This window comes from Dermacentor variabilis, chromosome 7 (assembly GCF_050947875.1).
Source record: "Dermacentor variabilis isolate Ectoservices chromosome 7, ASM5094787v1, whole genome shotgun sequence".
Classification (NCBI taxonomy): Eukaryota; Metazoa; Arthropoda; class Arachnida; order Ixodida; family Ixodidae; genus Dermacentor; species Dermacentor variabilis.
Window position 1 is genome coordinate 10,594,824 of NC_134574.1, and position 21,723 is coordinate 10,616,546.

Here is a 21,723-nt window from a genome sequence, read left to right on the forward strand (position 1 = left end):
AGTACGTTCTTTATTTTGGGAAATCCTTGGCGCACGCACACACATGCAGTCTGCATGTGTGTGCTCACAGACATGTTTATTCCGTCAAATATAATATCCTGCAATGTTAAGAAGCCCTGATTCAACTCCCAAGTTAAGAAGGCTTTCCAACTGAAAAAAAAAAAGAAGAAACAACTGTACTGAATAGCCGCTAAAAGTGCACTAGCACCAAAATGGGATGCCTATGAGGAGGCGAACAATACTTACACAGAAGCTATAAAACTTGCCAAAAAGGCATTCCAAGTACACACTTTGCCCACAATGTTTGCGAATGACCCTAAAAAGTTTTCGCGTGTTATTAACCCTTCCAAGGATAATTCGGTCACGCTGATTGATTCCAGTGGTTCACCGGTACCTGTGATGTATGTCCCCATGTCCTTAATTCTGTGTTCTGTAACAACTTTGTTGTATTTAATGACCCTGTGCTTCCAATTCTTGAGTGTTGTAATTACCCATCTATGGATTTTATATCATTGAACCTCTTGGGGTCGAAAATGTAATTAAAGATCTAAAGTTGTCATCAAGTCCTGGTGCTGACTTGGTTAACGTGAAATTTCTGAAAAATACTGTTGTTTATTCATCTTTGCTGCTTTCAAAAGTTTTTCAGCCATCTTTAGATATCCATCAGCTACCTGTAGATTGGAAGATCGAGAAGGTGGTCCCATTTCACAAGTCCGGTAGCAAAAATTCGCCTCTCAACTGCCACCCCATTTCCCTTACCAGCATTCCTTGCAAGGCTCTTGAACATAGTTTGTACTCAGACTTAGCAAAGCATTTACACAATAATTCATTTTTCACAAAAGCACAACATGGTTTCCGAAAGAGCTTCTCTTGCGAAACTGGATTTCTTTCTTTCACTCACAGCATTCATCTTATTCTCGACAAAGGTTCATTCATAGACTGTGTTTCCTTTGATTTCGCCAAGGCCTTCGACAAAGTGTGTCATAAACTCCTTCTATTTAAACTTAGTAAACTTATTCTTGATCCTAACCTGTTTGCATGGCTTAAACATTTTCTCCTTAATCGGCCAGAGTATGTTGTGTCAAATAATCATTTGTCCCCATTTAATCCCGTAGACTCTGGTGTGCCCCAAGGATCAGCTATATGCCCTCTTCTTCTTTTCATTTACATTAAGTGATTTACCCAATTATGTTTTTTTCTAACATTTACCTTTTCGCAGATGATTGTGTTATCCTCCGCGAAATCTCAGACAAATCTGATAGCAAATTCTTACAAGACAATATAAACGCTATCTCTAACTGGTGTGACATATGGTTAATGTAACTTAACGTAACTAAATGTAAATGTATGCATGTAACTCGCAACAATCTTCCTCCACCAAACTTTTAACTTAATGATACTCCCCTAGAAGCTGTAACATTCTATAAATACCTAGGCATCCACATAACCTCATCACTTTCCTGGTTATTGCACATCGATAAGGTAATTAACAATAGTAACCGCATGCTAGGTTATCCTCACTGAAATTTTTCTTCTGCTCCTACATCATTAAAACTAATCTTATACAAAATGCTTATTAGAAGTAAAATGGAGTACGCCTCGTCCATCTGGGACCCGCACCTCGAAACCCTTATTCAATCACTTGAACTAATCCAAAACAATGCCGCACATTTCATTTATAGCAATTATAGCCACAGCCACACATCAAGCGTAACTACTTGCTTCTCTCTCAGCCTGACCTAAGTGCTTTCACTTTGCTTTATTTCATAAACTATATTTCCACAATTACTACCTGCACGATAATCTTATGTCACCTCCTACCTACATTTCCTCTCACATTGATCATAGCCATAAGGTTGAAATTCAATGCCACATCAGAACCTGTCACGAATCATTTATTTCTAGGACCTCTCAGGAATGGAACCACCTTCTCGGTGCAGTCGTTGCAATCAAGGGCGACTCAAACTTTCATTCAGCCTTATCAGACATCATCACTCCTGGATACAATTAACTAATCAATTTTGCTGTAATAACTAACCACCTTTTGCTGCTTTGTTATTCCCTCATGTATATGTTTTTTACCCACTCCCCTCTGTAATTGTCACGATCCGCCCAGGATGCCCGAGGGGGCATCACATGCTTGTTACAGTAATACTTCGGTCTTGCAGGTACAATAAAATGAATAAATAAAATAAATCCGGAAAGCTAGAGGACATATGATAAAACACTGACTGGAATCTGCACGGCAAGAATTATAGTTTATAACCGGATTTACCCTGCGGCATTTGTTATCTTGCAACAACGCACACAGGAAGACGGCATGGACTTCCTCAGCCAACATGGCACAGTCATCGACCTAAGATCCAAGTCAATAATTCTGTGCATAGACCAAGCGACGCCACTGTGTTGGGCACTCGGTTAACATGCCTTAAATATGCTAGAAGACCAGGTCAGCATTCCACTTCGCTCCAGCATTATAATTTCCATCCGTACCGAAACACCTGTAGATGTAGAAGGTATCACCAAGGGTGACCCACATTCTGCTGGACTGTGAAATTTGTGTCGCAAGAGGAATTGCTCGACTTTTTCAAGGGAAAGTGAAGGTCCTGCTGACAAACTTCAGGCAAGATGTAGAAACACCTCAACAACGGCATGATGATCGCCTACATCGAGGAAAGCGTGGAAACAAACAATGCACTTGTCCTTTTGGATTCTGCCACATCAACCTCGATGGCCATAGCTCCCGAACCAGCCTTTAACATCAATCTAAGTATCCCCATGAGTGGGCAGCAACAGCACCAATGTCTTCTTCAACGATACAAAAACTGCTCTTCAATGTTATCAAGGATTACGCCAACAGCAATCGCAAAGCATCGCATAATAACCAAAGAAGGTGCTTGACCACTCCATCAAAGCCCATACCAACTTTAAGCATAAGAATGGGAAGAGATCAATAAACAAGTTGATGAAACGTTGCATGATGAAATCATCCAGCCATCCAAGAATCCACGGGCATCTCCTGTAAATTTAGTGAAGAAGGAAGATACTCTGCATTTTTGCACCAATTATCATTGACTGAGGATCGCAAACAAGAATGTATACCTACTCTCATGGATTGAACTGGCTCTGCAATGCTAAATATTTGTCGGCGATTGATTTCAAGACCGGGTACTGGTAGATCAAAATGAACGAGAGGGATCAGCAGAAGACTGCCTTACGCCAGATGGCCTCTACAAGTTCAAGGTCATGCCATTCGAACTGTGCTTGGCACCTGCAACGTTCCGGCGTGTGATGGGCACGGTATTAGCAGGAATGAAGTGGCAGACCTGTCTTGATTGCTTGGAGGATGTCGTCGTCCTCACGGCAAATTTCGACAATCACCTTAGGCGGCTTGCGACAGTACTAGAGGCCATCAAGTCATCAGGGCTCACTCTGAAGCCGGAAAAGTGACGCTTCACTTACGATGAGCTTCTGTTCCTGGGCCACATCATCAGTAAATCGTAGACCTGATCTACAGGTCTACGAGGTTGCACCAGATGGCATTATGCTATTACAGCACCACTCAATGTTCCAACAGTTTGGTATTTATGGTCACTTGAACTGCAGATTTTACATGTCCAGGTTTCAACAGAAACTTTTCTTATAGTGCAGTGCTTAGTATAACCTAGAGGGTCATGTCTCTCACAGCTTATGCTATAGAACATTTCATACTGCAATAAAAGCGAATCAAGAATGACTGGTGTTTTCTTTTCTAGCAACATTATAAGTGAATATTGCCTCTATAACTATACTCAAACCCGTTTATAACAAACTCGATAGTTCTGCGAAAGCTGGTCGTTATATCAGTAGGTAGTTATATATGGACTCGTCCTTAAAAACCACTGAAAACTCACCGTACTGAAGCTGGCGCCAGCAGTTACAGTCCGGCAGCACTCCGGTCTAAAAACAAGATTTTCAGTGTCTTTCTTGTTCCCGGTCCATTTCCACACCTTGCTAGAAATTCCCATCTAAGTGTGGCATGCAGTTCCGATCACCTGTCATGTCAAAACTGCACGCGCAGCCGTAATTTGCTATTCAAGGGTTTGTGATACAGTTTAATACCAGCGCAACATGACTGTTTTTTTCCCAAAAGAGTGAAGCATCCTAGTTGCCGGGAAACATAAGGTATGAAAACTACTGCGACTTGCCGCCATTCTGTGAAGGTCTCGGACACCATGGCCTCGGCATTATGACTGTGCTTAAGCCACACAAGAGCCATAAAGTTACATTATCTACATCACTTCGGACAAAAATGTGCGATGTTCGAAAGGTAGAACATCACCTTGAACTGTTATCAGTGTAAACAAAGTGCCGCTGAATCATGGTCTCCTGATAATGGAATAGTAACTTTTGATCCTTTGCAAACATTGCGTGGTGGCAGTGTATGGTGCAGTGTTCTCGCCCACTCAGGCCACGCGAATATGAACAGTAACGACAGAAACACTTGAGCGGCTGTCGTTCCCATGGTGGAAGGACATAGCTGGTCATTCCAAATCCTTGAGATAAGCATAATGCATGTCGTGCTACACGAACAATTGTGCAAAAATGAGAATGCTGCCATCGTGGCACCCGATATTGTACTGGCACACGCTGCATGCCCTGCGCCATGCTGTTTTTGCTGTACGTCCTCTCCCTGGAGGCGTACCTTGAAAGCAAGTGACCTTCTTCGTAGCTTCCGAAATCCGTGTTGACTTATTGAAAAGCTGTATCCTTGTCGCAGTTGGACTGGATTGGGGGAGTGCTGCTATGCGCCCACTTTGGTCGTGTTTTCGTGCTTTGGCACTTTGTGTGCACCCTCTTTTTACCTTGACTCGGCTCGAACCATTTGTCGTAACAGTACAGCGGTTTAAAAAAACATTCGTTATTGGCGGCGAGGAGTTACGGAGTCGCCATCTATCGAAAGCGCCTCGCTGGCGTAGTATGAGGGATCACGTGGCGCGCTCCTCATAGGTTTTGCTGTCATCGCTCACTGAAAACACCACGCGCGAGCTCTCCCGGACATTTCTGTAAGTACTTTCGAAACGAGAGAAGTTTTTTTTACTGTCTAAGTAATAATCTTGGGCAAACTGAAAGCACAGAATCGTTTACAGACGCTATCTCTTTACCGAATACGTACAGTAAACGCCACTGCGCGCTGTCGCCGCGATGGAGTCTCCCGAACCGGCTTTTTGCGTGAAAGGTAGGTAAACACTGAGAGGAAACTATGTGAAATATGTTCTTATAGTGTTTGTATAACTAAATGGAGCGTAACAGAATGAAACCTCAATGCAGCTATCGCACAGATTCGCAGCGACTGACTGCACGTCTGCATGCTTGTCCGCGCAGTTTCGCTTTCGCCGCGTGCGCGTTTTCGCACCATGCCATGAGCCGCAGAATATGAGCATTTGACAGTATACAAGCAACCATTGTTGTGTGGGCGCTATCAGAGCTGTTCAAAAATAAGTTCATTGTAGAGACTTCGACGCCTATGATGTGCCGTCGCGACGATTCAATCTTTTTTCTTCTATATTCTTGGACGTTTCTATATTATTTCTCCAGTTGCGTCGCAGTGTATGTTTATCGGTGTTCTCAGCGTGCGATTCCCGCTGCTTCTTTTTTGTAATCCAGTGCATTAATTGATAACACATACAAACATGACCATATGCCATGCCTTTTTTTAATGTGCGTCTTACCGCTCCCTTTCCATTCCAGTGAACTTGCCAGTATCTATAGCATCGACAAGTTCATAGACCAAACCGTCATGACATTAGTCGGGCCGCGGACTCGGGCGAGCGTCTCAGTGCGTGTTTTCCGAACATTGCAGACCGGGCGCCGTAGCAAAAATCTTCGCGTCTGTGCTTGCTGCATACCCAAGTTGTAGCCGATGACCGTTTGGCGGTTTTATGTTTCGCGAGCCAAGCTTCACGCAGCTTCTTGTCCTGTGGCTATGTGTGAATAAGGCTGACACCAGGCTCCGTTGCGTATGTCCGGCACTACGGCACCGAGCAGTAGCCTACCATGTTGCGCGCCTTCAAAGGCAGCCACTACCTATTCTAGTGCTTTCAAACGTTGTAAAGGAGACACTCGAAGTGGGAAAACCTCGCCACTAAATGAGGACCGCAGCGTACGAGGGAATTTAAACTCTCGTTTTCAGCTCGCTTCGGTGCTCCCGAAGCAGCCGATGCGGCCGCTATGTCCACATGATTCCTAATAGCATGTCACGCCGACGGTGGCGCCAGCATTTCCAGTGGTGGAGCTCGAGGCCAATATGTACCTGGAAGCAGTTTCAATAGGCAGGGTCGGCAAATCGTAAATTCACTGAAACATGGTGATTATAACCAATAGATCATTACATCTGGGATCGTTATAAGTGGGTTTGACTGAAGTTGCACATTTTTGTTCACCTTGTTCACTAATATACTTAGGAGCATTTGCTTGGCTTATTTGTACAGAAGAAAAAAACTGGCAGATCTCACACACTGTGGGAATCAATGTACTAAGTGAAGCTTTGGTAAGACGACAATGTTGATAAGGTGACCACAATAATAAATATGCAGTGATTTTCAGAGATGAACGCAGCCCGTAACTTGCTCATGATGGCCATCAGCGGCGATGGCACACAAAAATCTTGCAAAGGTAACTTGTATTCAGGGCAGTATTCTCAAGTGATCACTTCTGATGATATTATTTTCAAGAGATTTCATGTGTCTTTACATCAGACGCACTGAAGTAGACAAACGAAAGATTTCTCGCACAGTGGCAGATAAGCTGTCTGCTGGAACTGCATGCTGCATTTGTCATGAGCAAGAACGCAACGTGAGGGCCACGGTGTATAATGAAGCAGCTAATGGTGCCACTGACGTGAGGGCAGGGGAACCAATGCTTCCAGCATGCATGAGGCCATTAGCAAATGCGCGCGCCATGCACAGCCATGGCCGATCTAGAAGAGGAGGTGCATACTCATCTGCACCCCCGTATTAGCGCGCGCTTGATCCCGTTACGAAAAGGGAATGTAAGAGAGGTGCATGGAGGGCAACACTGTCTGGCGGTTGCGCCACATGACTCAACTTTCCTCTCTCGTGTGCTTCCACCAATAAAAAAAAGCATCAGCTTTCTTATACTCGCAGAGAGAAGCGACAGCCACACGTATAATCACAGAGTAGTTCTCAGAGAAAGGTTCACTTTAAGATGAACACCCTCTCTTGAGTGCCCCTATTAGCACAGAGAGGAAGCAGCTGCAACTACGTGGACTGGTTTTGCCACAGGTTGACACTAGCAGTTCACAGATATCAAGTATACAATGCTGCGTGTAGTAGTTACTCGATGATGACAACTAGCAATGCAATCCTGCTGTGAATTTAGAGTGAATATAAGGCACTGCCGAATGCAATACCCTTTTTAAATACTGTAAGAATAAAATTGCTGGTACATGCACACTTCTGCAAATCAAGCTGCAAGTGAGAAGCTCACCCAATAATGACAGGGTCTTTTCTTGGCTGCCCTCGTCTGATAGGCTTCGTACCGTTTGGTCCAGCTTGCCTGCAACAGAGCGATACTTGCATTGTGCATTCAGCTTAAGAATGCAAAGCAATACGTTTTGGTCATTTAAAACTGTTTCTTTGTTTGTGGCTGAATAAATTAAAATGTTAGTATAATCCATGGAAGTATTTTTGCTGGCTAATGTGTGCATATCAGTAGCAAGAAAAGAGTGAGAGTAAATGATAGAGAAGTGTGTGATGGAATGAGGATGGCAGCAAACATCGCAAAATTGTGAAAAAAGAAATCTCATTATGTCGATGTATGGTCTCCACTTCAATGATCCTTTTTGTTCTGTTTTGGTGCCTCCGTTACTAGACATGGTCACAGAATTGCTAACATCGCGATGGAAAATTTTATTCCCAGATCTCAGCACTAGTGTCCTTAATTCGATCATTTTTCTCTATTTACTTTTGCTTGTTGCTATGGCCCCCTGAGTTCAGGGGACAAATTCAGGGGACAAACTCAGGGACAAGTTCAGGGGACAAACTCGGGGGACAAATTGCAATGCATGCTCATTGACCTGGAGAGGCAAAGCAGAAGAGTGGGTCTAAAAATTAATATGCAGAAAACTAAAGTAATGCTTAACAGTCCCGGGAGAGAACAGCAATTTACAATAGGCAGCGAGGCACTGGAAGTCGTAAGGGAATACATCTACTTAGGGCAGGTAGTGACGGCGGATCCGGATCATGAGACGGAAATAATCAGAAGAATAAGAATGGGCTGGAGTGCATTTGGCAGGCAGTCCCATATCATGAACAGCAGGTTGCCGTTATCCCTCAAGAGAAAAGTATATAATAGCTGTGTCTTACCAGTACTCACCTACGAGGCAGAAACCTGGAGGCTTACGAAAAGGGTTCTACTCAAATTGAGGACCACACAACGAGCTATGGAAAGAAGAATGATAGGTGTAACGTTAAGGGATAAGAAAAGAGCAGATTGGGTGAGGGAACAAACGCGAGTTAATGACATCTTAGTTGAAATCAAGAAAAAGAAATGGGCATGGGCAGGACATGTAATGAGGAGGGAAGATAACCGATGGTCATTAAGGGTTACGGACTGGATCCCAAGGGAAAGGAAGCGTAGCAGGGGGCGGCAGAAAGTTAGGTGGGCGGATGAGATTAAGAAGTTTGCAGGGACGGCATGGCCACAATTAGTACATGACTGGGGTTGTTGGAGAAGTATGGGAGAGGCCTTTGCCCTGCAGTGGGCGTAACCAGGCTGATGATGATGATGATGATGTTGCTATGGCTCTTCCCATCTGTTTTCCTGCTGATGCCAATTGTATTTTCCTCAATTTCCTCTCTTTTTCTTTCAGATTTGCATATTTCAACTGCCAATGCAAAACCCTGAAATCACTGCACATGCTGCCCCGTTCTTGAAGAATATTCAGAAGCAGGTATGAGCCACTGTTTCTGAGGACAGTACGAGAGATGACATGGTTGTGTGGGGGAGGCAAGAATACGGAGACTGGCTCTGCTCTGATGCAAGACAGATCACTCTGGTTAAGGAAATGATTATGAGACGTCACACGAGACATCAGCAGTCTTACAGCTGTTCAAGCTCGCGTGGCCGTAATTGTGTCTACGCCCCACATAGTTCAGCAGATTCTCAACTACCAGGACAATAATGCTTCGTCTTCTAAGCCAACCACAACCAATACTGGTAAACAAAATGCCACATGCACCATGTGGACACTACTGACACATGTCACAATGTAAGTGCTGTAATTGAAGAACAACCAGTCAAGGTTTTTGAGGCAACCTTTGATGAACTGCTTAGAAAATGCCATTTTTTAGGCAATTTTAGAGTGTTTGCAATGTGCAAGATGTGCTTTAGTCATTGATAATGATGACAATCATCATCCAATTACATTCCCAGTAGAAGACAAATGTGATCTCCAAGTACTCTGTCCTCGTATCAATCAACTGTACATCATGCCAGCAAAACTACACGTCTCGACTGCACTTTCCTCCCTTTAGCTGTTGTGATTTTGTTACTCTGATGTCAGCTTCATACCTTACATGACCTGCCCAAGTTTGTTTATTCACATTTATTACAATATTAGCTACCCGGGCTTCCTCACTAATGCACACTTGCATCTTAGGGTCCCATTTTGATGCAAACACATCAACTGGCCCATTGAGTGAAAAAGCTGGCGTATGCCATCTGTAGCAGTGTAACGGCAGGTAAGTTCTCATTGGATGTAATGCCATGTTACAAGCACGTTTCGACGGAGTAGAGCGGGTGACAAGAAGCACCTGCTGCCAAGTTAATGTGCCAAGTGTTGCGTGAGAGGAGAGGGCATTGCCGCAATGCCATGTCGCCCTTGCTCTCGCTCTCAGAAGCCAGTGTACAGTCCATATCTCTCTCTCTCAACCCCACTGGGCTTAGTTTCTGCCTTGGTGGCCGCTGCTGCTTCCTCGGCGTCTCGTCACGCAGAGGATCAGTGGCATGCGGCGTTGGCATCGCACGAAGCTGCTGTTTGCTGGCTTGGGCAGCATGTACCGCTATGGTACATTACTTGCGGAGCAAAACCCGAAGGACTGCTCAGAAATGTTCAATTGGACACTAATGCTTTCGCATTCACAACTCATAACAAGTGCTCAGATGTACTCGGATTTTTCATTTCATTGCTTGTGGAGACATGCTTTAAGGGGCACTAAAAAGAATCATTAACGATGCCCTGCAATCTTTGATTATAGGTAAAGAAAGCACACTTTAAGTGTGACGATGCTGTGCGCTGGATGCTGCGTAAGTGTGACGTTTAGTTTCCTTGACTCCCTGTTCAATTACCTCTGATCTGTAGACTCCACTGTCATTATTGGACCACCTGGCATCTTGCATGGTTCTGTGCTTGACACACTCGCCTTTTTATACAATAATTAATTTATCTTAAAGTAAACACTAGACCAACCAGAAGGCCAGCAAAAAAAGCTGCCAGTAGTGACAACTTAACTACACCACAGGCCTTAACCAAAAAAGAAACTCGTTGATACGATCTTCACGGGAACTGGAAAATAAAGCGTATAATCTGAAAATCATATTATCTAAAGCAAGGCCAAAATGTATGAAAATAGGCATACTCGGTGACGAACTCAATAGCAAAGGGTCGTGAGGTGCCAAGCGATACTTTTCCGCATAGTGTGTTATGCAGAGCAGCACCGCTCAATTCCACGGAGCCGCAGCCAACACGCTTTTATTCAGCAACGGTGAAATAGCTCATCAGTTTGTGCTGAACTTTCTTCTTTTTAATGTTAGTAAAAATGTTCTTCTGGAAATTAAAGAAAGAAGCTGTGGCGTTTCCTGTGAACAGCGGTGCACCGCCCGTCTGCAGCACCACCGGTGGCGTGCGTTTTTCCTCCAGTGTGGCTGGGGCCTAACACATTGCGTTGGAATGTTCTTTAAGCTGGTGCACCTGAATATAAAGCTGTGAGTTTTAGAACTACCAGTAAAAGCCCACTTCTGTGGTCGTATTAGCCAATTCAAGGTGAAAAGGCAATTGCAATAACCGTATAACAATATATTGGTCCTACGGGACGTTGGCCAGAAAAAGAGGAAAACACATATTATCCTGAAAAACGTATTAAGCAGAATCATATCGTCGAGATTCCCCTTACATTGGCGACTTTGTGGACTAAAAAGTTTTGACAATAGATCACACAACCAGAGTAAAGATAGACAGTATCTGTTCACCCTCGGTATCTGTCATCACTCTCAGACAGCTGTTTATCACTATAAACCACAACATGTCCTCCATGTGCACCACTGAAATTGATATTCTACGTTTCTTGAATGACTCGGCAACCATTGTGAACTGGACAAAGCCTAAACTAGCCACTCTGCCAGTTATTCATGCAATGCTAGATTCCAACATGCCCAAAACATGTGACTTCACTGATACTACCTAAGCGCTTAAATTATTATTTTATTTATTGAGGTTTCGTAATCAAAGTGGTATGTCGTCATTGGCAATGTACAGTTGAACCTGGATATACCAAACTCGGATATATCGAATTATTGTCTATATTGAACAGCTGTAAAATCCCCTTGAAAACCTATGCAAAAGTACAGTGATGTACTAGCGTACATAGAAATTCAGTTCACCGCCAGATTTGATATATCGAACACAGCGCCATGTCACACCCCTGCAAGTGCACTTCTCCTAATGGAGACGCGAGAGCTCCTCGTGTTCTCATAAATATTTATAGCCAACCAATTTGAAGCAGCACTGTTTTGGCAGATGCTGTCAAACAAGAGACTGAATCTCAAGGGCAGTACGTGTTATGGAGAAAATATGAGCAGGGTTCTTGCGGTTTTGCTCGCTGCACATGTGGATGGCTTGTGCAAACTGTGGCCATTTGTTATCACAAATGCCATTTTAGGATTTCGAGAGCAGCCAAAACGAATCCAAGGTCAACCTCCACTTGGACAGATCTTTACATTACAATTTGAATTGGATAAAACCACCGCATGCCACATCTACGGAAGGGCCCTTCTTTGTAGCACCGATGTGCAAGACTGATCGCTGTGCGATTCACGGGTCTGCGCTGAAGGCATTTCATTCGTGCTTGAATTTTTACATGTGACTGAAGTTGGATGTTCTACAAGCTAAAATCCACTTCCAAAACTAAAAGTGTGTGTTTAATCTTGGCAATGAGCAATGCAGGAAGCAGCAGAGGGGAAGGGCTGAGAACGAAAGGACATACCGGCCGCGACACATCGGAGTGCTAAGCAGCACGCAAGAGGAGGCCTGCGGACTTTCTAGTTTATTTATTTGTTTGTTTGTTTGTTTGTTTATTTATTTATTTATTTACAGTGAAAGCTCGTTAAATCGCAGTTGGTCTGAACATGGAAAAAGTACATACTAAACGGTAGTACTGCTTAACCGAAATAGCATGAGATCGCCCACTTACCTGTCAAACACAGAACTCGAAGAGAGTGCAATGAAGAAAGGGCAAAAATGAGTAGTATTTATTCACTTCGCGCGACGAAAGTCTGCTATTTTCCTTTTTGTTTGATGCCGTGGCAGCCTAGCAGTGATGACAGTAGCCTCAAGCTTGCTGAAGCTGCGAGCCACCTTATCAGTCAGCCCCTCTTCTCAGCAAACACTCGCATGGCAAATTCCTCGTTGGCATTGCATGTTCTCCGTGTGCAGATGCGGCGGTGCTCCTGAAGTCGCGGGGCACCTTTTTCATTGCAGGGTGCTGTTCTCGTTGGGATGATTGCATTCATGACGCTGACATAACATGCAGCTTCTGCTACTGTTGGGACTGAATCGCTCGTGCTGTCGCTTTCCGTGTTGTCCTCATCACTATAGTTAGGCAACACTTTGGCAACAACACAGGTAACGATGATGAAAAGCCAAACCTCATAGCTGGCATCTTTTCGTGGTTGCAGCAGCACTGCCGAGCAACTTTTTTGCATTCCAAGTGCCACACATTCTAGTCAACAGTAGATGCCTGTCATGTGCCAGCGCCGACTTCTTCGTGCCAAGTTCAACAGCACAAATGATGTCTAATTTTTCTTCTATACTGAGCACCCAGTGCTTTTTTTCCCGAGCTTCGGCATGATGCGAGTCCTTGCTTGCATGACGCCGAAATGATGTCAATGTGGCTTCACACGCAAATGCACAGGGCGCTTGGACGCCGTTGTTCTGACGGGCCTCCCAATGGGGACGACGTACTGCTGCGATTGCGCGATGAAAAGTGGAAATACTACGCGTTAACTGATACGTATGCAATAAGCTGGTACAGCTTATACAGGCACAAAATGCATTATATTCAATGGCTGCTGAGTCGGGGATCTGACATTAGTACTTTTAAAATGAAACTACTGTTTAAACCTGTACGGTTTAACAAGGTTTTACTGTATTTGCATACTGTGTGCACTCGAGCCGAGGCATTATTGTAGGGGGGGGGGGTGTTTAGACTGGATAAAGTACAAGACAAAGCAGAGTCACAATTTAAAAAAAAAGAAAAAAAGAAGAAAATGCATGAGCAACACATTGGTAGGCACAAAAATATATATACAATGTGTGATTGTGTGATTAGTGTGATTACAGCACCATACAAACAATCAATGTACACAGGTACAAGTCATGAAGAGCTGTGCACAAGTGCTTCCAGAGCGCAGTAACAAATATTTCACTCCAGGCGGTTGAGAAGGTAGGGGGACTGGTTCCAACAGGAAGACAGCTCCAAAGTCTGACAACATCTGCCTGCCTCATTGCCCACATGTAAGGATCGGAGGTTTAAACTGCATATTGTTAATTATAATGAACTTGTGGCAGGGCACATTCATATGCAATTTGCAGTACAATTAAGTGTGCTTATGGCGGAACAGCATATATCCACACAGTCTAGTTTGCCTCCTTGGTGCATTAATTTCTACCGTACATCTTCAATAAAAATGCGTAACGAGCACTTTGACACATGTGAGGCACACCGTGGTTTCGTGTCCAGGCGACACAGGGTTTTAGGGTTAGCTTTGCGATTGGTGTACAGTCGAACCCACTTATAACGATACCGATAAGTGGGTTCGACTATAACGATGACACGATTATCGCAAACGTGCTTGCATCAGATAGCGAGTGCGGCAGCGATGAAGCAGTAGGGCAGGCAGGCTGCCTCAATGTTGTCATCACAGGAGGCTCGGCAGATGGTTCAGTCTCTCCGGTGCTTCATTTTCGCAGGGAACCTTCCGCTGCACTATGTGGAGCACCTGGGAGCCTTGGAGAAGGATGTCAGCAAGTTTCGCGCAAAGCATGCAAGGCTGACAAATTTCTCGTGCAAGCCATTGAGAAGTACATGGCGAGGTGCTGGTGGCTATCTTGCCAAAGCGTTTCTTCTGGATTTCTCAAGCTGACAAGGCAGCCATGGCAACCTTCTCACATATCTTAAAAGTCCCCTTTCGGGGCCACCAAAGGGGTGCCTCAGCGGGGCTCGCATATCGCTTGCGACCTGAGACCCCTCTTTGCAGTTGTTATAGCAGTGCCATTCTTTAACGCCGACAGCCGTGGCTTGTGACACGTGATCGGAGCACCCAGGAAGCAGTTAAACGAGTGAACACAATCGGCAGCCGGGCGGAGGAAGGTAGGTGCACTAGCCTCCCAGCCATTATAGTTTTCTCACATCAGCTTTGCCATCCCCCATTTTGATTTTTCCATGCAACCCAGTTATAACAATTATCGGTTATAACAATGGAATCTTCGTGGCACTTGAATATTGCTATAAGTGGGTGCGACTGTATATCCAAGACCAAGCAGCAGTGGGAGTTACTTTCAATGTTCATGAGCAAAAAATAAGTAAGCTTTTGTGCATTAAAAATGGCCTTGCAGAAGCAAATCGTTAAGTTACCGATTTTTATGATCACGGGAAGCTATCTGAGACATGCGGAGGTCTCAGGTAAGCTTCAGATAGACTTCAGATAGATTTCGAATTATCGATATACGGTTGACTTCTGCTGTTTCAACCATGACGGGACCGATGACACTGGTCAAATTATCTGGCGGGAAGAATTAAGCAAGAGATATGAAAAAAAAATACTGCTCAAGCACTCTGTGCAGATGGTTAACCAACGAAGCTGAAACGTACAGCCCCTGTGTTTAAGACTAGGTTAATCCGGACGGTTCATTAAAATCTTTCACGATTATTGGTGACGTCTTTGTGTTTCTTGATGAGGTTACTAAACACATGTTCGGCTGTGATAGAGAGAAGGACGTCAGTGACGGTATGCCTGCAGTCCACCATTGTTGCTTGTGTTCAACATCTGGAGTTTGCTTTGTGGCATGCTGCTTTGTGGCAAGATTAGCGGCATCTGTCTGCCCTTGTCACTTGCGATTCTTCAAAATTAAATTGCTTCAACATTAAATCGCGCTGAGATACGGGCTGGGAGACCGCGGCACGTCGCAGGGTGTGGTGTTATCCCCACTGTTCTTCAACATCGCCATGGGGGGCCTATCGGTCCGACTCTACTGAATAGGAGGAGTCAACCTCATACACGCTCTCTATGCAGACGACATCACTGTCAGGTGCGGTGGTGGGTCAGACGCAGCGGTGGAGTGGGCCCGGCAAGAGGCCCTACACATCACGGCAGAATTCCTTGAGGGAACAGGACTGGTCTTCTCGCCGACCAAGTTGGAACTCTTGCTTTATCGGCCCGACAGAAAGGGCCGCAAGTTCGACATGATGCTGGACCAAGTACCGATTGTACTCAGAACAAAGACGAGTCAGCGCATCCAGAGGATGGATCCTCTCAGGGTGCTCAGGCTGGTCCTCAATGCAGTCAATTCGCAGTCGGTGTTATCCCCACTGTTCTTCAACATCACCATGGGAGGCCTATCAGTCCAACTCTACTGAATCGGGGGAGTCAACCAAATACACACTCTCTATGCAGACGACATCACTGTCAGGTGCGGTGGTGGGTCAGACGCAGCGGTGGAGTGAGCCCGGCAAGAGGCCCTACACATCATGGCAAAATTCCTCGAGGGCACAGGACTGGCCCTCTCACCGACCAAGTCGGAACTCTTGCTTTATCGGCCCGACAGAAAGGGCCGCAAGTTCGACACGATGCTGGACTGAGTACCGATCGAACTCAGAACAAAGACGGGTCAGCGCATCCAGAGGATGGATCCTCTCAGGGTGCTCGGACTGGTCCTCAATGCAAAGGGCAGCAACACGCAAACAATCGCGTGTCTGAGCGTAAAGACGGAGAACATGCTCAGACTCTTTTCGCGAGTGACGTGCAGGAGGGGTGGCATCAGCGAAGCCAACCTCTTAAGGATCTACCACGCCTTCCTCATGAGCCATATCAACTACATGGCTTCCGCGCTAAACTATTCGCAGTCGGAGCAGAACAAGATCGATGCACTCATCAGGAAGAGCATTAAACAAGTACTCGGCATCTCTGTGATGACCAGCACGAAGAAGCTGATGCAACTCAGGGTCCACAACACCCTGAGCGAAGTCGTAGAAGCACAGAAAACGGCACAGATTGTTTGCCTGTCTACCACCAAGGCCGGCCACTGAATACTTGAGATGGCAGGTCTGGCAGCCATGGCCGAGGAGTCATGTGCTGTCCACTCTGCTAGGGTGAAAGGGATGCCTTTCGAGTCTCCCCCTTCCCAAGAAACGTTCACCCGCAACACAACGAGGCCCAGCGCACAGCCAGGGCCTGAGCACTTATCAAAACTGCCCTGCAGAACCCAGAGCTCGCGCCCTTTGTCGAAGCGGCACAGTATCCCGGAACAAACTTGCCCGTGGCCACGGTGGCTATCCCCCAGGGCAAGATCCTGAATGCCGCATCTACCCAACACTCGACCGCGTCCGTCGCAGAGCAAGTCGCAGTGGCACTGGCTTTGTGCGAACTCGGACGCACCAAGATCTTCATGGACTCCAGGTCGGCAGCGATGGCCTTTCTCGCCGGCTCGGTCTCGGCCGAGGCTGCGGCGGTGCTGAGGACCCACAAGCCAGGCACAGCCCGTCACGTCATCACTTGGTTCCCAGCTCACATGGGCCAGAACGTCTCCGCCGGTTCGACCAACACCTATGAGCTGGCCCACGACCAGGCGCAACGTCTCGTCAACCGCATCGGTACGAGGGGCCAAGCTTTGCAGGGGATTGACCAAACCACGGACCCACTGCTTACATTCCACAACATCACTGCTCACTACCAGTTGGGACTCAGGCAGTTTCTGGCTCCTCAACCGAAGCTAAGCAGACCCCAGGCCTCGGTGTTGAGAATGCTGCAGACGGGCTCCTTTCCGCCTAAATCCAGGCTGAGCTACTAGACTCCAGGTGTGCATCCCCGCAGCCTCAACTGTGGCGAGAAAGGTCCACCTTGAATCACATCCTGTGGAAATGTTCTGCGTTGCACTACTCGCCTTTCAACAGGCAAGAAGACTGGGAAGAAGCCGTCAAGAGCGATGACCTTCAAGTCCAGCTTCAGCCTCTCCAAAGGGCCTGCGACAGGGCTGAAGATCACGGTCTTCCGCCCCTGGCACAGGTGCGGTCCGCGACAATGACAATGTAGTCTGTTAGGACCAAATAAAGTCTCGTCTGTCTGTCTGTCCATCACATAAGACAGTGAATGGCTCTTACCCCCTTAAGCAATGGCTCATGACCTTGTAAATGCAGCCTCCCCATTACAACGACAGAAGAGAAGTGAAATATTACGCTGGAATGATGAGCAGCATTGAAGCCAGCTGTGGAAGAAGACAATGATAACGAACGCAGGAGTAGTGGCACGAGTGCTTTCGCGTGGTTGTGCCGAGGGGCGCCAACGAGCTAGCTGCGAAAGAATACGATGGCGTTCTAGATATTGCTGACGATGAGAGTTTTCTGTGCATAGGCACAAAAAAATGCATTTTCGCTTCGCCTAGCAATATAAAGATTCACTTTAAAAAAAAACGAAAGAAGGTGCTCATTGACTTGACATTATTTGCATTTAGAGTTAGCTTCGCCACAATACACACAGCTTATGCGGTGAAGCATACTAAGCAGCACAGTGAATGTACAAGCACCGAGGAGCATAGTAAGTTTACTGGCAGGCCTTCAGAGTTTTAGACAGGCCCCTGCTCTTTTGTTGGCCCTAAACTTTGACTCAAATTTCAGTTTTTCATTTTACCCCTTCTTTTTCGTTAGCTTCCTCAAAACACAGATGGTTTTTCTCTGCTTCTCCGTCCACAGCATGTGCAATGCGTGTAATTGGAGTGTTTTAGTTGAGCATCCTTGCGCTCTGCTCCACACCGGGTTGAAGCCACAGCGGAGCAGCAAGCAAGTTTCACATTTTAGTTATACATTTAGCGGAGCGGAGTACAGGATGGATGGATGCATGTTATGAGCGTCCCCTTCGGAACAGGGCGGTGGATTGCGCCACCAGGCTCTTGCTATTATACTGCCTAATGTCCTACCAAGGTTAAAGAAAAGAAAAAGAAAAAAAAAACACCATGAACTCCCACAACCAAATTTTCTGATCCCCTATGGTAGATGTTCCTTTTGCACATCTCTGTTTTTTTATCATTTCCCTGCTTTTCTTCCACCAATCTTCCAATCACCTCTTAATAATCTCTATTGTGGACATGTTTACTGCTCTTGCTGAACCCAAGGGTTTCAGAGGCCAGTGGTGCCTAAATTGACCGCTTGGCAGACATCTTCACATTCTAACAAAACATGCTCCATCATTTCCCTAGCTTTACCGCAGCGAGCACATGCTTCTTTATCCTTCTTATATCGCTTTATAGGTGCGTGTTCTAAGGCATCCTGATCTCGCTTCGAAAAGAAATGAGCTTCCCTTTGAGTAATCATAAATTGTTTCTTTCCCAATTTTGTTTTTTCCTCTTAAGTAGTTACTCATGGCAGGTTTCTTTTCCATTGCCGCCACCCATGAGATTATTTCAGTCTCTCTGACTTTCCGCTTAGCGTTCTTTGTTGCTGTGTTGCCCACCCTACAGTCCGCATACTTGCTGGTAAGTTTCGTAGTTCTTTTCCTCCACTGTAAATCAATGTTTTTCCTGTACAGATAGATACCTCAACACTCTCCCAGCACATTTACTTTCTTCCATATTCCTCAGTCATTCTTCATAATAAATTTTACTGCGAGCTTCCATCACTTAAAAACTAATCCAGTCCGTATCACCCTGCACAGCTTCACTTGTAGTCTTCCCGTGAGCGCCCAATGCAAGGCATCACACTGACCTTTGGTTCACATCGAGTCCTGATTCTACCCCTGATTTAAAGCAATCACATTTCCAAAAGTAAGTCCTGGGTCTGCCAGGGTCTGCTCTAACCCTGGTATCATACAAGATGTGGACGTGCTCAGCAAGGTGCGTTGCAGTGACCACAGGATGGTAAGAACTCGAATTAGCCTAGACCTGAGGAGGGAACGGAAGAAACTGGTACATAAGAAGCCGATCAATGAGTTAGCGGTAAGCGGAAAATAGAGGAATTCCAGATCAAGCTACAGAACAGGTATTAGGCTTTAACTCAGGAAGAGGACCTTAGTGTTGAAGCAATGAACGACAATCTTGTGGGCATCATTAAGGAGTGTGCAATAGAAGTCGGTGGTAACTCCGTTAGACAGGATGCCAGTAAGCTATCGCAGGAGACGAAAGATCTGATCAAGAAATGCCAATGTATGAAAGCCTCTAACCCTACAGCTAGAATAGAACTGGCAGAACTTTTGAAGTTAACAAGCGTAAGACAGCTGACATAAGGAAGTATAATATGGATAGAATTGAACATGCTCTCAGGAACGGAGGAAGCCTAAATGCAGTGAAGAAGAAACTAGGAATTGGCAAGAATCAGATGTATGCGTTGAGAGACAAAGCCAGCACTATCATTACTAATATGGATGAGATAGTTCAAGTGGCTGAGGAGTTCTATAGAGATTTATACAGTACCAGTGGCACCCACGACGATAATGGAAGAGAGAATAGTCTAGAGGAATTCGAAATCCCACAGGTAATGCCGGAAGAAGTAAAGAAAGCCTTGGGAGCTATGCAAAGGGGGAAGGCAGCTGGGGAGGATCAGGTAACAGCAGATTTGTTGAAGGATGGTGGGCAGATTGTTGTGGAGAAACTGGCCACCCTGTATACGCAATGCCTCATGACCTTGAGCGTACCGGAATCTTGGTAGAACGCTAACATAATCCTAATCCATAAAAAAGGGGACACCAAAGACTTGAAAAATTATAGACCAATCAGCTTACTGTCAGTTGCCTACAAACTATTTACTAAGGTAATCGCAAATAGAATCAGGAACACCTTAGACTTCTGTCAAGCAAAGGACCAGGCAGGATTCCGTAAAGGCTACTCAACAATAGACCATATTCACACTATCAATCAGGTAATAGAGAAATGTGTGGAATATAACCAACCCTTATATATACCTTTCATTGATTACGAGAAAGGGTTTGACTCTGTCGAAACCTCAGCAGTCATGGAGGCATTACGGAATCAGGGTGTAGACGAGCCGTATGTAAAAATACTGAAAGATATCTATAGAGGCTCCACAGCCACCGTAGTTCTCCATAAAGAAAGCAACAAAATCCCAATAAAGAAAGGCGTCAGGCAGGGAGATATGATTTCTCCAATGCTATTCACAGCGTGTTTATAGGAGGTATTCAGAGACCTGGATTGGGAAGAATTGGGGATAAAACTTAATGGAGAATACCTTAGTAACTTGCGGTTCGCCAATCATATTGCCTTGCTAAGTAACTCAGGGGACCAATTGCAATGCATGCTCGCCACCTGGAGAGGCAAAGCAGAAGAGTGGGTCTAAAAATTAATCTGCAGAAAACTAAAGTAATGTTTAACAGTCTCGGAAGAGAACAGCAATAGGTAGCGAGACACTGCAAGTGGTAAGGGAATACATCTACTTAGGGCAGGTAATTACGGCGGATCCGGATCACGAGACGGAAATAATCAGAAGAATAAGAATGGGCTGGGGTGCGTTTGGCAGGCATTCTCAGATCACGAACAGCAGGTTGCCATTATCCCTCAAGAGAAAAGTGTATAATAGCTGTATCTTACCAGTACTCACCTAGGGGGCAGAAACCTGGAAGCTTACGAAAAGGGTTCTACATAAATTGAGGACGACGCAATGAGCTATGGAAAGAAGAATGATGGATGTAACGTTAAGGGATAAGAAAAGGGCAGATTGGGTGAGGGAACAAACGCGAGTTAATGACATCTTAGTTGAAATCAAGAAAAAGAAATGGGCATGGGCAGGACATGTAATGAGGAGGGAAGATAACTGATGGTCATTAAGGGTTACGGACTGGATTCCAAGGGAAGGGAAGCGTAGCAGGGGGCGGCAGAAAGTTAGGTAGGCGAATGAGATTAAGAAGTTTGCAGGGACGACATGGCCACAATTAGTACATGACCGGGGTAGTTGGAGAAGTGTGGGAGAGGCCTTTGCCCTGCAGTGGGCGTAAGCAGGCTGATGATGATGATGATGATGATGAAGTCCTGGAACCATTACACCTTTCCTCATACCCCGGAGTACCTCATACCTATTGTATCCCCATAGAGCGCTGTGCTTCATTATGGCTGCATTTCTCTTCCCCTTCACTGTTATTGCTTTTTCCTGTGTTTCCATGTATCTATTGCCTTCATTTATCCATATACCAAGGTATTTCTGTCCTCTTACCCGAGGTATTTCCTGGCCT

General features: G+C 45.5%; 1 protein-coding gene across 4 annotated transcripts in view; it reads right to left on the reverse strand.

The window, feature by feature from the left end:
- Plc21C (Phospholipase C at 21C) overlaps positions 1–21,723 on the reverse strand; it is a 571,303-nt gene that overhangs the window by 117,780 nt on the left and 431,800 nt on the right. For all 4 annotated transcript variants that reach the window (XM_075698222.1, XM_075698223.1, XM_075698225.1 and 1 more), the window contains exon 17: positions 7,489–7,557. In XM_075698222.1, the coding sequence (XP_075554337.1) occupies positions 7,489–7,557 (69 nt within the window). The remainder of the gene's footprint in view (positions 1–7,488; positions 7,558–21,723) is intronic.